This window comes from Zootoca vivipara, chromosome 6 (genome assembly GCF_965207765.1).
Source record: "Zootoca vivipara chromosome 6, rZooViv2.hap1.1, whole genome shotgun sequence".
In the NCBI taxonomy this organism is placed as follows: Eukaryota; Metazoa; Chordata; class Lepidosauria; order Squamata; family Lacertidae; genus Zootoca; species Zootoca vivipara.
The window spans coordinates 76,936,608-76,951,766 of NC_142589.1; the positions used below are offsets into that span (position 1 = coordinate 76,936,608).

General features: G+C 45.1%; 1 protein-coding gene across 2 annotated transcripts; it reads left to right on the top strand.

Annotated features, from left to right (window-relative positions):
* Positions 1 to 1,781: 1,781 nt before the first annotated feature.
* LOC118086179 (NTPase KAP family P-loop domain-containing protein 1-like) lies at positions 1,782 to 13,439 on the top strand. Of its 2 annotated transcripts, XM_088672694.1 has the most exons (4): positions 1,782 to 3,859; positions 4,875 to 4,957; positions 8,830 to 8,988; positions 11,562 to 13,439. In XM_088672694.1, exons 2-4 carry the CDS (start codon positions 4,915 to 4,917, stop codon positions 13,055 to 13,057), a joined length of 1,698 nt encoding a protein of 565 aa, XP_088528820.1. In that variant the 5' UTR covers positions 1,782 to 3,859; positions 4,875 to 4,914; the 3' UTR covers positions 13,058 to 13,439. The 2 variants fall into 2 exon arrangements, with proteins under 2 accessions (XP_088528820.1, XP_034973397.3); XM_035117506.3 differs by lacking the exon at positions 1,782 to 3,859 and having other exon boundaries at positions 4,516 to 4,957.
* The last annotated feature ends 1,720 nt before the right edge of the window (positions 13,440 to 15,159 follow it).

A 15,159-nucleotide genomic window follows, 5' to 3' on the forward strand; every position in this document is an offset into this window, starting at 1 on the left:
ATGCTCAGGATGCCCTCAAGCCCATCATCCAAGTCATTGATAAAGATGTTGAATAAGAATGGGCCCAAGACAGAACCCTGTGGCACCCCACTAGTCACTACTCTCCAGGATGAGGAGGAGCCATGGATGAGCACCCTTTGGGTTCGGTCAGTCAGCCAGTTACAAATCCACTGAATGGTAGCATTGTCTAGACCAGGGGTCCCCAGACTTTCTGCGCGGCGGGCCGGTGCCCGCCGCGCCGACCGCGCGGTGGGCCGGAGGGCAGGGGAGTGCGCGCGCAGCGGGCCGGAGGGCGGGGGAGTGCGCGCCCGTGCGCATGCGCACACGCACACGGGCGGGAAAAAATCGCCAAAAATTGCTTGTGCGCATGCGTATGGGCCTCCCCCGACCCGGAAGTGCACCAGAAATGACCTCTTCCGGGTCGGGAGAGGCCCATACGCATGCGCACAAAGGATTTTCGGCGATTTTTTGCCGATTTTTTAGATCGTCGCTGCGCCGCGCGCCGTGAGAGCGGGCGGCGGCAGCGGGCGGCGGGAGTCGTCGCGGGCCGGATTGGAAGGCCGATTGGGCCGCATCCGGCCCGGGGGCCGTAGTTTGGGGACCCCTGGTCTAGACCACATTTTACCAGCTTCTTTACAAGAATATCATGGGGCACCTTGCCAAAGGCCTTGCTGAAATCAAGATAGGCTATATCCACAGCCTTCCCTTCATTTACCAGGCTTGTAATTCTGTCAAAAAATGAGATCAGATTAGTCTGACATGACCTATTTTTCAAAAAGTCATGCTGACTTTTAGAGATCACAGTGTTCCTTTCTAGGTGCTCACAAACTGTTTGCTTAATGATCTGCTCTAGAATCTTTCCTGGTATTGATGTCAGGCTGACTGGGCGGTAATTGTTTGGGCCCTCTCTTTCCCCCTTTTTGAAAATAGGGACATCAATTGAACCCTCTTAAAACACCGCCCTGTGTTCCTTTGAAATTCTACTCATGTTGTTTTAAGAGGGAAGGGATCAGTGGTAGAGCAAATGCCTTACAGAATGCCACACAGTGCTTTCATATAAAGGTAAAGATAAAGGACCCCTGACCATTAGGTCCAGTCGGGACGACTCTGGAGTTGCGGCGCTCATCTCGCTTTACTGGCCGAGGGAGCCGGCGTTTGTCCGCGGACAGTTTTTCCAGGTCATGTGGCCAGCATGACTAAGCTGCTTCTGGCAAAACCAGAGCAGCGCACGGAAATGCTGTTTACCTTCCCGCCGGAGGGGTAGCTATTTAGCTACTTGCACTTTGACGTGCTTTTGAACTGCTAGGTTGGCAGGAGCAGGGACCGAACAACAGGAGTTCACCCTGTCACGGGGATTCAAACTTCTGATCGGCAAGCCCAAGAGGCTCAGTGGTTTAGACCACAGCGCCACCCGCGTTCTATGCTTTCATACAGACACTTCCAAACAATAACTGCCTACATTGCACCTTCCTGCCTATTGTACACTCAGTGGGCTTGTTGAAATAGCTCCAATGACACACTAGTTATTTAGCCCACTAATAACATTTACACCTTGCGAAGAAGGCGGGGCTTTTCCTTAGAAGCAGAGTAGAATTGGTTAGGTAAGTGTCAACTTTTCAGATACAGGTAGGTAGCCGTGTTGGTCTGAGTCGAAGCAAAATAAAAAAATTCCTTCAGTAGCACCTTAAAGACCAACTAAGTTTATATTTTGGTATGAGCTTTCGTGTGCATGCGCACTTCTTCAGATACACTAGATCACTAGATTATGCATGATCAAGCTTTCTTTAGCACCTCAGCCCAGGACTAATTGCAGCCATCAGCAGCCATTAACAGCCATCTACAGGTTTACCACTCCCATCAGCCCATCACCCATTCCCACCCACCCCCACCACCCTCTGTATATATATAGGGTCTGACACTTCTGTTTCTAGTGTATCTGAAGAAGTGTGCATGCACACGAAAGCTCATACCAAAATATAAACTTAGTTGGTCTTTAAGGTGCTACTGAAGTAACTTTTCAGATGTAAGATTTCCTGAGAAAAGCCTACTCCTCTCCCTGTGGAATAAGCCAGAGAGGGCATATATATAGGACATAAACAGTCCCTGGCTGCCAAGAGCCTTGGAGGCGCTGCAAGCGGCCACTGCAACCATGATGTAAAATGGAAGGAGAAAGGTGGGGCTGTGCCTAATTTTGGCATCACATAGGGTGCCCCGGACAGTTTCTCGAAGCTACGAACATGAGTTTGACCAAACTGCGGGAGGCAGTGGAAGACAGGAGTGCCTGGCGTGCTATGGTTCATGGGGTCACGAAGAGTCGGACACGACTAAACGACTAAACAACAACAAGGGTGCCCCTGAAATTTGAGGCCACAAGGTTCCACCACTGGGTGAAGTCAAACCGCTGTGCTAGCAGCACTGAAGTGACCTCCCCAGGGCACAAGTCTGGGCAGTGTGTCTGGAGGTCCTGGGCTGCCCAGACGACAAGACTCCCCTTTCTCAGTCTCACTGATGGGCTCCAAAGGAAAGCAGAGCAAGATGTTTGGCACCAGCTTGGCTGCAGGAGTTGCCGTAAGGAGGCTCACAAGGCGCCATCCTACTGTCTCAGGGACTCCAGGCCAGATTTGTGAAGAGTTTACTCCATTTCTTGACGGTTGGACCCACTGTGGGTCACATCCACTCTGCCAGAGCCTGTCTCCACCGGCAGAAGAAGTTCCTAATTCACCAATGGCTTCCCACACGAGAGGGTTCCCAGGGTGTGGCCACTATCGAATGTTGACAGCTTTTCGGAGTCAAATGTGAGAACTGAGGGCAGGGTGGGGGCCAAGAGTGGACAAACTACCCCAGGAGCACAATGTGTCCTCCACCAGAGGTACTGTGCAATTCTTAAACACTGGGGCAATTGCTTCTCTGTGCATGGTGCCAGTTAGCAACAATCTTTCCATCTTCATGTATTAAAATAATAATAATAATGTATTTCCAAAAATGCATTATGAAAACGTGCATTCCCATACATACACCACAATTTATAACCATATGCATCTGTAAAACACGGGGTGAGCAGCAAGCTGGTCTTTGATTTTCTGGAGCAATTATAAATGAAATAAAGCTCCGCCATCCTCCTGCAAAGGTATATTTGTGCTTTGTTCCTCTTGCCAGGTATTCAAGTTCACACCTTTTACATCCTTCTAGAATGTGATTATAACCACACGTGTTGCCACTAATAGAAATTCCATTTGTGCTTTATCCACCAAGTCCTGATTCTCATTTAAATGCAGATTAGATAACGCAAGCTCTGGAGATTTCGTGATATGCTGTTGAGTAATTTTTGTGCCTATAGCTGCCTTTGTTCCCACACCCCTGCCAGCACCTAGATCAGGCAACCCCAAACTGCGGCCCTCCAGATGTTTTGGCCTACAACTCCCATGATCCCTAGCTAACAGGACCAAACATCTGGAGGCCAAAACATCTGGAGGGCCGGAGTTTGGGGATGCCTGACCTAGATGAAGGTATGTTTATGCCTACCGGTATGTGAAAGTTTAACTGGGGTTAAGTACAGTTTCTGCATTATCTTCAACATGGGTCCCTTAATGCTGTATGAGATACTTTTATAGGGAAACAGCTTACTTCAAGACCTGTTCTCTCCTTGGTGAAAGTAATCCGAACTTCCTAACATTATGATGCAAAGCCATTCCTAAGATCGTATCATGTTTAGCCACACCCCATATAGTATATACGGTATTCTGCAACCACCTGAGCCAAAAATTGGTATCTGGTGTTATAGCTGCTCTGCTTAGATATATATCTTTCACTGGAAGGCTCCAGACAGCTTCAGTCTAAGCTCACGCTGACTTTTTACCAGGTAAGTAGTGATTTTTAAAAGGGATTAAAAGAAGAGGGGAGGTCAACATTTTTATCTGGAGGTGACTTATGCACCTAGATAGATGCTCCGGCTCAGGGACTAGAGCAAAATCTTAAGCATGTTTATTGAGAAGTCCTGCAGAATTCACTAGGATTTTCTTCTTAGGATTGCAACCCAAATCATTTAGCAACTCCTACCTCAAACCAACACAAATCCTTCACTTCGAAGCAGCATGTTTTTTACTTTGTGTGACGGAAGATTGCGCATATTTACTTTGCACTAGTTACTTCAAAGTTCCAGTTCTCAAGTGATGTTTGGGTTTTACTCAGCATATATTTTGAAAAGGTGCAGCAGACAGAGCACAGCAGAGAGGGGAACAGAGAGGTTTCTAAGCAGAGGTTGGATGTCCCTGTATCATGGATGCTTTAGGCGAGATTACTGCATTGCAGGGGGTTAGACTAGATGACCCCTGGTGGTCCATTCCAACTCTACAGTTTTATGATTCGAAGTTAAATATTATCTCCTCTCAGTGAATAACTCTTGCCCTGCTGTATTTCTGCCTTTTCTGAATGCCAACTTGTAGATCCTCCTTGTTTTATCATATATATATATATATATATATATATATATATATATATATATATATATAACGTTGCCAACAACTCCTTTGTGGAAGCTGGATGATCCTATGATTGTATGTCCACGTCCGGAAGGACCCTTGAAGGCAGCCCCACATGGAGCAGGGAGGCTATGAATCATTTCTATTTTCTCTTCTTCCCATTGTTCCCTCCTGTCTAGGGATTAACAACCATTTGCTCAACACACTCCCCAACTGCCGACTCAGAAAGGAGCGTGGGGGGGGGGGGAGTGACGCGGGCTGGTACCTGTAGGCAGCCCAGTTTGGGGAAGGGGTATGTGTAAAGACCACCATTGTCTATCTTCAAAGCAACCTTCTGGACAAACTGAAGGCCAACCCAGGAGGGAGGCCTATTCATTCAATGTATTTACTTGACAGAGTTGAGCAGCTGCTGAAGTTGAGACTTTTGGACACAAAAATGAGTGACAAGGAGCGTCAACCACTGCTGGAAGACCATCCAGGTGTGCCATTAATACTAAATCAATTTTTTGTGCTTTTTTTCTGCTCGGCTGCTGGGGTCATGGAGCTCTGGAAGAAGTCGGCCTTTGTGGCCATTTCAAGAATAGTTCCTTAAAAAAAAAAAGGTTTCATTCATACTTTTCAAGTTTATACAGTCAAACATTTCAAATTTTGACTTCCTTCCCCCTCTTTCTGTGGTTCCTTAAATTTGTTTTTAAATAACTTCTGCATATCCAAATTCATTCAATTTGCTCATTTTATTATCTACTTTATATACTCTTTTGAAACTGCAGGTTATTACAATAATCCTGCCAATGTTTTTATCTGATTGCAATTTATCTGTAAATATTAAATAAACCATTTCCATTCTTTTATAAAAAGTTTGTTATCTTGATTTCTTATTCTTCCAATAAGTTTCGCCATTTCTGCATACAGTGGTACCTCAGGTTACAGACGCTTCAGGTTACAGACTCCGCTAACCCAGAATAGTACCTTGGGTTAAGAAATTTGCTTCAGGATGAGAACAGAAATTGTGCGGTGGTGGCGCGGCGGCAGCAGGAGGCCTCATTAGCTATAGTGGTATCTCAGGTTAAGAACAGTTTCAGGTTAAGAACGGACCTCCAGAACAAATTAAGTTCTTAACCCGAGGTACCACTGTATTCCATAAGTTTTTGTATCCATTCTTCCTTTGCTGGGACTTCTGCTTCGTTAAGTAGCATTCTTGCTGCTGTGGTAGCATACATAAATAAATTTCTCTACAATTTAAGTAGTTCTGTCCCTATAATTCCTAAAAGAAAAGCTTCTGGGTGTTGTTATTTTGAACTCCTTTTCAATTCATTGTATATCATTTCCCAGTAAGCTTTAACCTTAATACAAGACCACCACATATGGTAAAAAAGAACCTTCTTTCTCTTTACATTTCCAACACTTGTTTGATTTAAATTTATACATTTTGCCTTTTCAGGCCCAGAGACCTCCCCTCCTAAATAAAGACACATTTGACTCAAATGTTAGTTTTGGTTTTTGGCAGAATTTAGGCCACAACTTTATTGCTTACAGCAAAGTGAGTGGTTGCATAGGCTCTGGTTCGACTAGCTCCCTACACCATTGCAGGTAGCACTGACTCAGAGCTCTATCATAGGTCAGCCAAGGGTGAACACCTGAGGTAGGTGAAAAGCCTGGGAACAGACTCTGTTCACTCCCCCAGATGCTCCCCTGGACTCAGGCATGGGCCCAACCCCCTTTTGGGGGTTGACCAAACCAAGTTGAGTCCCTGGATTTCTTCAACGGAATACCCTTCACATAGGGATGGCGAGAACATTCTCCCATCCCTATCACATGAACCAGTGTTTATCCGCAACCTTACAAGCTGTGACGATTTGCTACAGGGCATGCGAAACCCAAATGGCAACAGCCAATCAGCCAAGTGGGAAAAATTCCTGCCGTGCCCCTGTCCCAACGACAGACGACACACAAAGGCATAGCAAGCTCAATCGCAAAATGACCCTAAATATAGGGAGAGGTAGGCGAGTGTTCTGTTTGCACTAGCCGAAAGAGAATCTCTGGGTCATGTGCAAGGGATTAAATAGGCCCCATGACAATTTAGACTGCACCCCATTGGCCAGATTACACCCAGCAACGAGGGACCTACCAATCGGGCGTTGTGGTTATCCAATAGTCCCACCCACAACCAGGAGGTCAGTCTCCAGGTCTCACCACAACACGAGCCCTCTTTGAGGGAGGACACGATTTGCTAGTTTACTCAGATACCAATGATATATCATTTTCCTATACAGTGGAAGCTCGGTTTATGAACACCTCGGTTTACGAATTTTCGGTTTACGACCGCCGCGGACCCATCTGGAACGGATTCATTCACTTTCCATTACTTTCAATGGGAAAGTTCACTTCAGTTTATGAACGCTTCAGTTTATGAACAGACTTCCGGAACCAATTGTGTTCATAAACCAAGGTACCACTGTAATTTTCTCTTAAACCGTAACATGCTGTAAATTTTATACAGTATCCATATTCCACAATCGTTCCCATGCTTCCATGTCTATTGCCCAGATTTCAGGAATAGTTCCTGGCACGAGTTTACCCACAAGCCACGGCATTGCATGTTGCATGGGGGCAGAGGGGGCAGAGTTGAGGGTGTGTGTGTGCTGTTTGAGGTTGCTAAAAGGCCAAGCCCCTGTCATCCAGGCATGCCTTGATGTTGGTGTTGTCAGTGTTGGGCCAGCGCCTTAAGGGGCAAAAAGGGAAATCCAACTTGCCCTTGCAGGTCTTCAGGACGATGCCATTCACCCACCTAAGGTGAGGTGTTCCTGGTGTTATAGGAATATTTAGGCTCTTGCCTTTGACAATGAGATGTTTTCTGCATGAAACAGATACCAAATCACAACAGCAAGCTTGGGAAGGGACATGAGAGGAGTGTGTGCCTGTCATTGACCTCTGCTAGTCACACAGACAGGAAAGTCATTGAGTTGTCTATGGGGAATTTAACCCCCACCAGCCAAAAGATCCTTTGTATATGAATAGGAGGGAGTTTTGGTATGCAGTAAAGAATGGATCGGGAAGGAGGAGGAGGCAGGGACAGTTACAATATGAAAGGGGAATGGAAATATGTACAGTGGTACCTCTGGTTACGAACTTAATTCGTTCCGGAGGTCCATTCTTAACCTGAAACTTTTCTTAACCTGAGGTTTAACTTTAGCTAATGGGGCCTTCTGCTGCGGCCGTGATTTCTGTTCTCATCCTGAGGTAAATTTCTTAACCCAAGGTACTACTTCCGGGTTAGCGGAGTTTGTAACCCGAGGTGTTTGTAACTCGAGGTACCACTGTATCATGAATGTGACAGACAGGCCAGGAAGCGATATTTGCAGCTATTCACAAAGTAGCATGATTAAAGGGTTGAAAAACAAGTTGAAAAACATTATTCCATGCATGCTTCAGTGTCACTGGACAAACCCCTCTGAACCTTTAAAAGAGGCTACACAGCAATGGTCCCGGCTCCTCCTCACCTCCTGGCAAGGGAGGCGGAAACTCTGCTTGCAACAGACCAATAAAGATCAGCAGATAGTCTTGCTTCCTCTGGTTACCTCCTGTTTTGCTTTTCTCTGACCAATAAGGGTCCTTGATTGGGAACTGGGCTAACCACAAATTTTTATAACACACGGAAGAACTGTACAGGCCAGATGGAGTCCATGTGTCCGATTTGGGCAATAGTTTCTTGTCCTCTTCTGCCATGGGTACCTTTGGATATTTCACAGGGCACAGTTTTGGTGAGCACCTGGAGGCACCTTTAAGGTGAAAGCCAAGACTTGCCTTCTGGGTTTGTGGTGCCTGTTGGCTAGGTAAGGATCACCTTTGTGGCTAACCTATGACACTCAGAGCTGTGAGGTCCCAAGACAAGGTGGGCCTGCACGGCCTTCCTGACCACCCTCAAGTTGGGAGCCGATAGAAGGGTGCAGAGTCACCCTCTTCTGCATGGCAAGATGGGCCTCACCTGATTTGTTAACAGCTCGGTTCCTGCACAGTCATGCTGTGGGTTATTTTACATAAATTTAAATAAATGTGGCCCCATGTTTTACCCACCTCTTTATTTCATGGCTGTGGTCACAATAGGCAGGGCCATCTTAAGCATATTGGGCGCCGTGGTGCAAAGATCACTCCTGTGCCCCCCCCTGTTTCCCACCGCGGCGGGCGGGTGGGCGCAGCCGCATGGCGCCCTGGTGCCCTGCGCCACCCAGCCTTGCCTTAGAGCCGGCCCTGACAATAGGATGTGTTTGTGTCCACTCAGGTTCCTTTTGCTCCTACAGCTACCCATCACCTGCTTTTAAAATTAGTAACGACTTTGCTTTATTTCTTCTAGGAAAAGATGATTCTACAGTCAAAATTGATGAAGCCATTTACTGTAAAGCCCTGGCATACACTCTAAGACATGTTACGGTACCAGTGACGGTGGGATTCTATGCGCCGTGGGGGCGAAGCAAAAGACGACTCTTAGATAAAATTGAAAATGAAATGAAAGGTAAGTACCACCAGTTCCCATGACAACCATCAAAGCCACATGAAAAAAGCCCAGAGAGGGAGGAGGCGGGATATAAGGAGTGTGGCGCCAAAGAATCATAGACTCATAGAACTGTACAGTTGGAAGGGACCACAGGAGTCATCTAGACCAACCCCTTGTAATGCGAGACTCTTTTGACCCAATAACCCGGACATTAACAATCTCCTGTGAATTCACAAAACATGGGCCCTTTCCTCTCTATGACGATTCGGCACCCAGGAAGTCAAATGTTTGGTGCCAGGTAAATGCAATATTTAGTAAGGGGGGGGGATAGGTCCAGTCATGACCGACTCTGGGGTTGCAGCACTCATCTCGCGTTACTGGCCGAGGGAGCCGGCGTACAGCTACCAGGTCATGTGGCCAGCATGACAAAGCCGCTTCTGGCAAACCAGAGCAGCACACGGAAACGCCGTTTACCTTCCCGCTGGAGGTATTTATCTACTTGCACTTTGATGTGCTTTCGAACTGCTAGGTTGGCAGGAGCTGGGACCGAGCAACGGGAGCTCACCCCATCGCGGGGATTCGAACCGCCGATCTTCTGATCAGCAAGCCCTAGGCTCAGTGGTTTAACCCACAGCGCCACCCACATTTATTTATTTAGTTTATGTATTTAGTACACAGAAGCAAAAATAATTTCTAAAAGTGGCATAGTCACTTGTAGTTATTTTTTATGAGTTTATCTCCTATTTTCCCTCCAAGAAACTCAGAGTGGTTTCCCCCCCTCTCCATTTTAAAATGCTCACAACAATCCACTGAGGTAGGTTAGGCTGACCGACAGTGACTGGCCCAGTGAGCTTCCTGGTTAAGCTGCAATTTGAACATTGGTCTCCCAGGTCTTAGTCCAACATGCTAACTGCTACTCCCTTGTTTATGGGCCACACACGTACACAGACTAAACACAGACAAAATATAACAGCGCAGATTAAATATAATGTGATCTCCTCCCGTCCCAAACCAGCTTGTGAGCCAGCAGCAGGGCCAGCCAACCCCTGAGGCAGGAGGCAGCCACCTTGAGTGGCAGAATTCCAAGGCGTGGTGCTCCTGCTGGAGAAGCAAGAAGTAGGAGTGGCCTCTGGGTTCCCGCGAGACCTCTCACAAGATCCCACTGGAACCCAGAAACTGCAGTCAGGCAATCCCAGTAAGTGAAGCTTCAGCAAGCGCACCTTCCCATTTTGCTGCCCCTGACCAGCACACACACTATTATTACTGTATTAAGCACATGCAAAACACTACTAAACCTTAGGTTATGTAAAAACAATCCCTGTAACAACACACACAACGTAACAGGCTGTTTTTGACTATGTAACTCCTATTTCAAACACAATTCAACATATAATATCTCACAAAGTGTAATTCCATAGATCAACACATCAAGAGAAATCAAAGTCCAATGGATGGTCAGGAGATAAAGTCCATTCAGTTCCTAAATTGGGCTATTAGCAATAACCACAATATGGTATGCTTATCTGCTGCTTTGAGGATTCTAACGTTACTTGTATGTAGATATCAGATCAGATGAAAAACTTGAAGGTATGGCACAACAAGGATTCTGGGACAATACCTTGTTTCACCCATCTGAGCTTCGTCAGTCGTGCATTTGTTGTTGTTTAGTCATTTAGTCGTGTCCGACTCTTTGTGACCCCATGGACCAGAGCATGCCAGGCACTCCTGTCTTGCACTGCCTCCCGCAGTTTGGTCAAACTCATGTTTGTAGCTTCGAGAACACTGTCCAACCATCTCGTCCTCTGTCGTCCCCTTCTCCTAGTGCCCTCCATCTTTCCCAACATCAGGGTCTTTTTCAAGGATTCTTCACTTCTCATGAGGTGGCCAAAGTATTGGAGCCTCAGCTTCACGATCTGTCCTTCCAGTGAGCACTCAGGGCTGATTTCCTTCAGAATGGATAGGTTTGATCTTCTTGCAGTCCATGGGACTCTCAAGAGTCTCCTCCAGCACCATAATTCAAAAGCATCAATTCTTCGGCGATCAGCCTTCTTTATGTTCCAGCTCTGACTTCCATACATCACTACTGGGAAAACTATACGGACCTTTGTGTCGGCAAGGTGATGTATCTGCTTTTTAAGATGCTGTCTAGGTTTGTCATGGCTTTTCTCTAAATTAAACAAACTGTGCATACTACAAACATGATGTAACATAATCCTTATACAAAGTAACATAACATACAAATTGGTCAAAAACAGCCTGTTACGTTGTGCTGTGTTGTTGCCACTACTGTATTATTATTAAGCAAGGCCTGGATGGGACTAGCCTTGAGCAGGACTGATGGGTCAGTAGTAGAGCAAGGTTTAACCCCTGGTATCTCCAGGTAGGGCTAGGAATGTCCTCTGCCTGAAATGCTGGAGAGCTGCTGCCAGTCAGTGTAGACAATACTGAGCTACATAGGCCAATGATCTGATTCAATATAAGGCAGCTTGATATGTTCCTAAGGGATGACCACAAAAGGGCCCTCCTGGTGCTCTGGCCTGCAGCAAATGTTGTACTGGTACAAATGTTGTGCTTCTTCCTTTATGTTACAGAGAGGGAAAGTAAAAGGAAGTGCGGATGGATAAATGGAAGAATGTGTTCTCAACTTTGGCTGGCTTTGCGCATGATTTTTTGTTACCCGGTTTCCGGTTCCAAAGGCATCAAAAGTAACAGCACGGAAAAAGTCAATTCTATCCAGTACATCTTCATCGATTTTGATGCCTGGGAGTATGTGGGATGTGACCATATTTGGGCTGGCCTTGTTGCTACGCTGCTTGATGAAATTGAAGGAAATAATAAGTTTCTTTTTAGCCTTTTTAGGGTCTCTGGCTGCAAAGCTATGGAGAAAAGTGAGAAAGGGAAATTTGTTTTTAAAGGAAGGAGGGGGCTCGTCATTCCCATTGTATCGGGTTTGCTTATTCTTTTAGCGGCATACAGGAACCTAATGGAAGATGTGTTCCAGGAGATCTTCGGATTCGTGGCTATAACAGGGAGTCTTACATTGATTTCTCCTTTAATACTTGCTTGTAAAAACTTCTACTTCACATTGAAAAAGGAACTTCTGACAGAAATGGACAAAAAGACTCTCAGTGCCAAGCTAGGCTTCATGCACTTTGTGAAGGAAGAAGTGAAAATAATCACAAAGTTCCTACAATTCATGGCGTTCCAGGAGGGCCGAGAGATCCGGGTGGTCCTGAAGATCACCAATTTGGACAAGTGCACACAGGACAAAGTGGTAGGTGTTCTGGATGCGATCAACATACTTCTTTCCGACAAGGATGCCCCATTTATCTCCATCTTGGCTGCCGATCCAAGCATCCTTGTGGATTGTATTAAGAAAGAAAAGCAAAACACGAATGGCTACTTGTACTTAGACCGAATTGTGTCCTTGCCCTTCTCCGTGCCAAAGATGACCCCTAAGGACGAAGAAGCCAACAGCGAGGAAAAAATATTAATCCATGATCTGCTGAAGAATTACAAGTACATCACAGGGGATTCTGCCCAACTGAAAAGGGTGCTGAACACAGTCCTGACCATCTCTAAGCTGACACCAGAGACTGCTGGCATACATAGAGAAAAAATAAAAGAGGTGATAGACTGGGTTGTTCTTGCCAACTCTTGGCCTTGCCGCCTGAGCTGGATTTTGCAGTGTGAGGAAGATAATCGACAGCAAAGAAAACTTGAGGAAAGCCAGGCAGCAAACCCAAATGTGAGTCAGGGCAATGGCAGAAGAAACCAACAAGGGACACAAGACAAGAAAACATTACTGCAAATTTACAACGACCATGAGTCAGAATTGGCTGACTATAAGGGGAAAGATAATATACAAAGCCTCCTGGAACTTGATGGAGATCCTGATATTTTCAAAAGCTTCTTGGTCAACAAGGAGAGGAGTTTCACAGCAGAGAAGATCAAATCTTTTGCAAACCTTCTGTTCAATTTGGATTACTCTTTGAAAAGGCCATTTGAGTTGCTCCGAGGTCTGAAGAACATACGGAAAAGCGAGGAACGACAACAAGAGCAGGCAAAAATAGTCACCAGTCTTTGAAAAAAGTACCAGTGGAGATTTGTGGAGAAATGTATGACCACCCAAATGATTTTATTTGCATTATCTAGACAGTGATTCTTAGGATTCATTATCAATACAGTGGTACCTTGGTTCTCAAACATAATCCGTTCCGGAAGTCCGTTCCAAAACCAAAGCGTTCCAAAACCAAGGTGTGCTTTCCCATAGAAAGTAATGCAAAATGGATCAATCTATTCCAGACTTTTTAAAAACAACCCTTAAAACAGCAATATAACATGAATTTTACTATCTAATGAGAATTTTACTATCTAATTGATCCATAAAATGAAAGCAATAAACAATGTACTGCTGTCACACAATCAATCAGTAGCTGAACACAGTCACAAAAACAAAACAAAAAAGCCGCAAAACAAAAATGCAAAATAAATAGCAAAAACAGACAAACCTCAGCGTAACACTCAAAACAGAAGTGTGGCACTCAAACTGGAAGCGTGACACTCAAAACGGGAGTGTGGCACTCAAATCATAAGCGTAACACTAAAAATGGAGCATGTTTGGCTTCCGACAAACGTTTGCAAACCGGAAAGTTTACTTCCGGGTCTGGAGTGTTTGGGTTCCAAGTTGTTTGAGTACCAAAGCGTTTGAGAACCAAGGGGCTACTGTAGTTTGAAAATGCACCTGGTTAAGGGCCTGAGACAGGACCACCTGCTATCATCTGAAGCCCTTCTTCCTATGCTTCCTCTGCAAGGCCTCCAGAGGGCAGCAACACCAGAACGGGGCCTTTAATGCGGTGGCTCCCCATTTGTACAATGCTCTCCCCAGGGAGGCTCGCTTGGTCCCTTCCTTACATATCTTTAAGCGTGAGTAAAAATATTTCTCTATTACCAGGTATTTGGCTGAGTAACATGTTTGTTTGTGGGTGTGGGTGTTATGGGCTTGCTTTTGTTTTGTGTTCTATATCTTGTGTTTCATTTTGTATTTTTATGTTGTGTACTGCCCTGTGATCTTGATATATACAACGGTATACACATTTAATAAATAATAATAATAATAATAATAATAATAATAATAATAATAATAATAATAATGGTGTAGTTCTCCTCCACGTTTTTTCCACCGTAAGCCACACTGGAAATACTTGCATTGAGGGGAGGGATATAAAATATAGCCAACTCACTGCAACACTCCACCTTTACAACATCTGTGCTACTAACTCTCAAACTTTGGGATTGTTGAAATATATACTATACAACAAAAAATTAATCTATTTGAGTCATACTAGACCCCAACATTTAAACTAATGTGGACTAAATTTGCTACTGGGGCCCCTCCAGGATTGCGTGTAGTTTCAAGAGTTTGAGAGTGCACCTTTTTGTGTATACACAGAACCCTTGTAACTGAACTGCTGCATGAGAGGTGATCTTGCTGCATATATTATTGAAATCTTTGTATACATACCGTCGATCCCAGCTTCAGTGTGTTCCCAGGCTGAAGAAGAGGATCACACCTGAAGAAGGATGTGGGTGAAATTGAAAGTGAGCATAACACACGAGAATGCAGAATGTGTTGCTTACTGTTTACATGGTGTAGAGAGATGAAGACTGGTGTCTCGAGTTACATAAGCACTTTGTTAGGAATATTAGGTTCACTGACAGCATGTATGCCTTGCCACCCAAAATATTGTCCTTAGAAACCAGTAAGGATTGTTTATGTAGTTGCAGCTTTTCATATGTAAGATTTCACGAGAAACGCCCACTCATATGCCTGGAAGAAAATTGCCATGGGAAGAACTCCCATCTACTTGGAGTCATTTGCCTATTCCTTTGTAATCCTGCTGTTTTATCAGCTGCCTTCAACCAATAAATATGCCGTATTTTTCCATGTATAAGACGCCCCCCCCCCACTTTTGGGGACCCCAAATTTAGAAAATGGGCATATGCACTATCCGTGTATAAGATGCCCCCAGATTTTTAACCTGATTTTAAAGTAAAAAACACCAAGTCTTATACATGGAAAAGTACGGTACATATCATAACTTCCTTCTGGGAAGGGCTGTGGGAATGTTGCAGAATGATCAGCCTAATAAAATCCTAAAACAGCATAGCCAGGAAGGAAATGAAGAC

Excerpts from the sequence above, each read along its gene's own strand:
- LOC118086179 (XM_035117506.3), top strand. The coding sequence starts at position 4,858 with ATGTATTTACTTGACAGAGTTGAGCAGCTGCTGAAGTTGAGACTTTTG. Across the intron at positions 4,958-8,829 it reads ACTGCTGGAAGACCATCCAG|GAAAAGATGATTCTACAGTC; the intron begins GTGTGCCATTAA and ends TATTTCTTCTAG. Across the intron at positions 8,989-11,561 it reads AATTGAAAATGAAATGAAAG|AGAGGGAAAGTAAAAGGAAG; the intron begins GTAAGTACCACC and ends TTTATGTTACAG.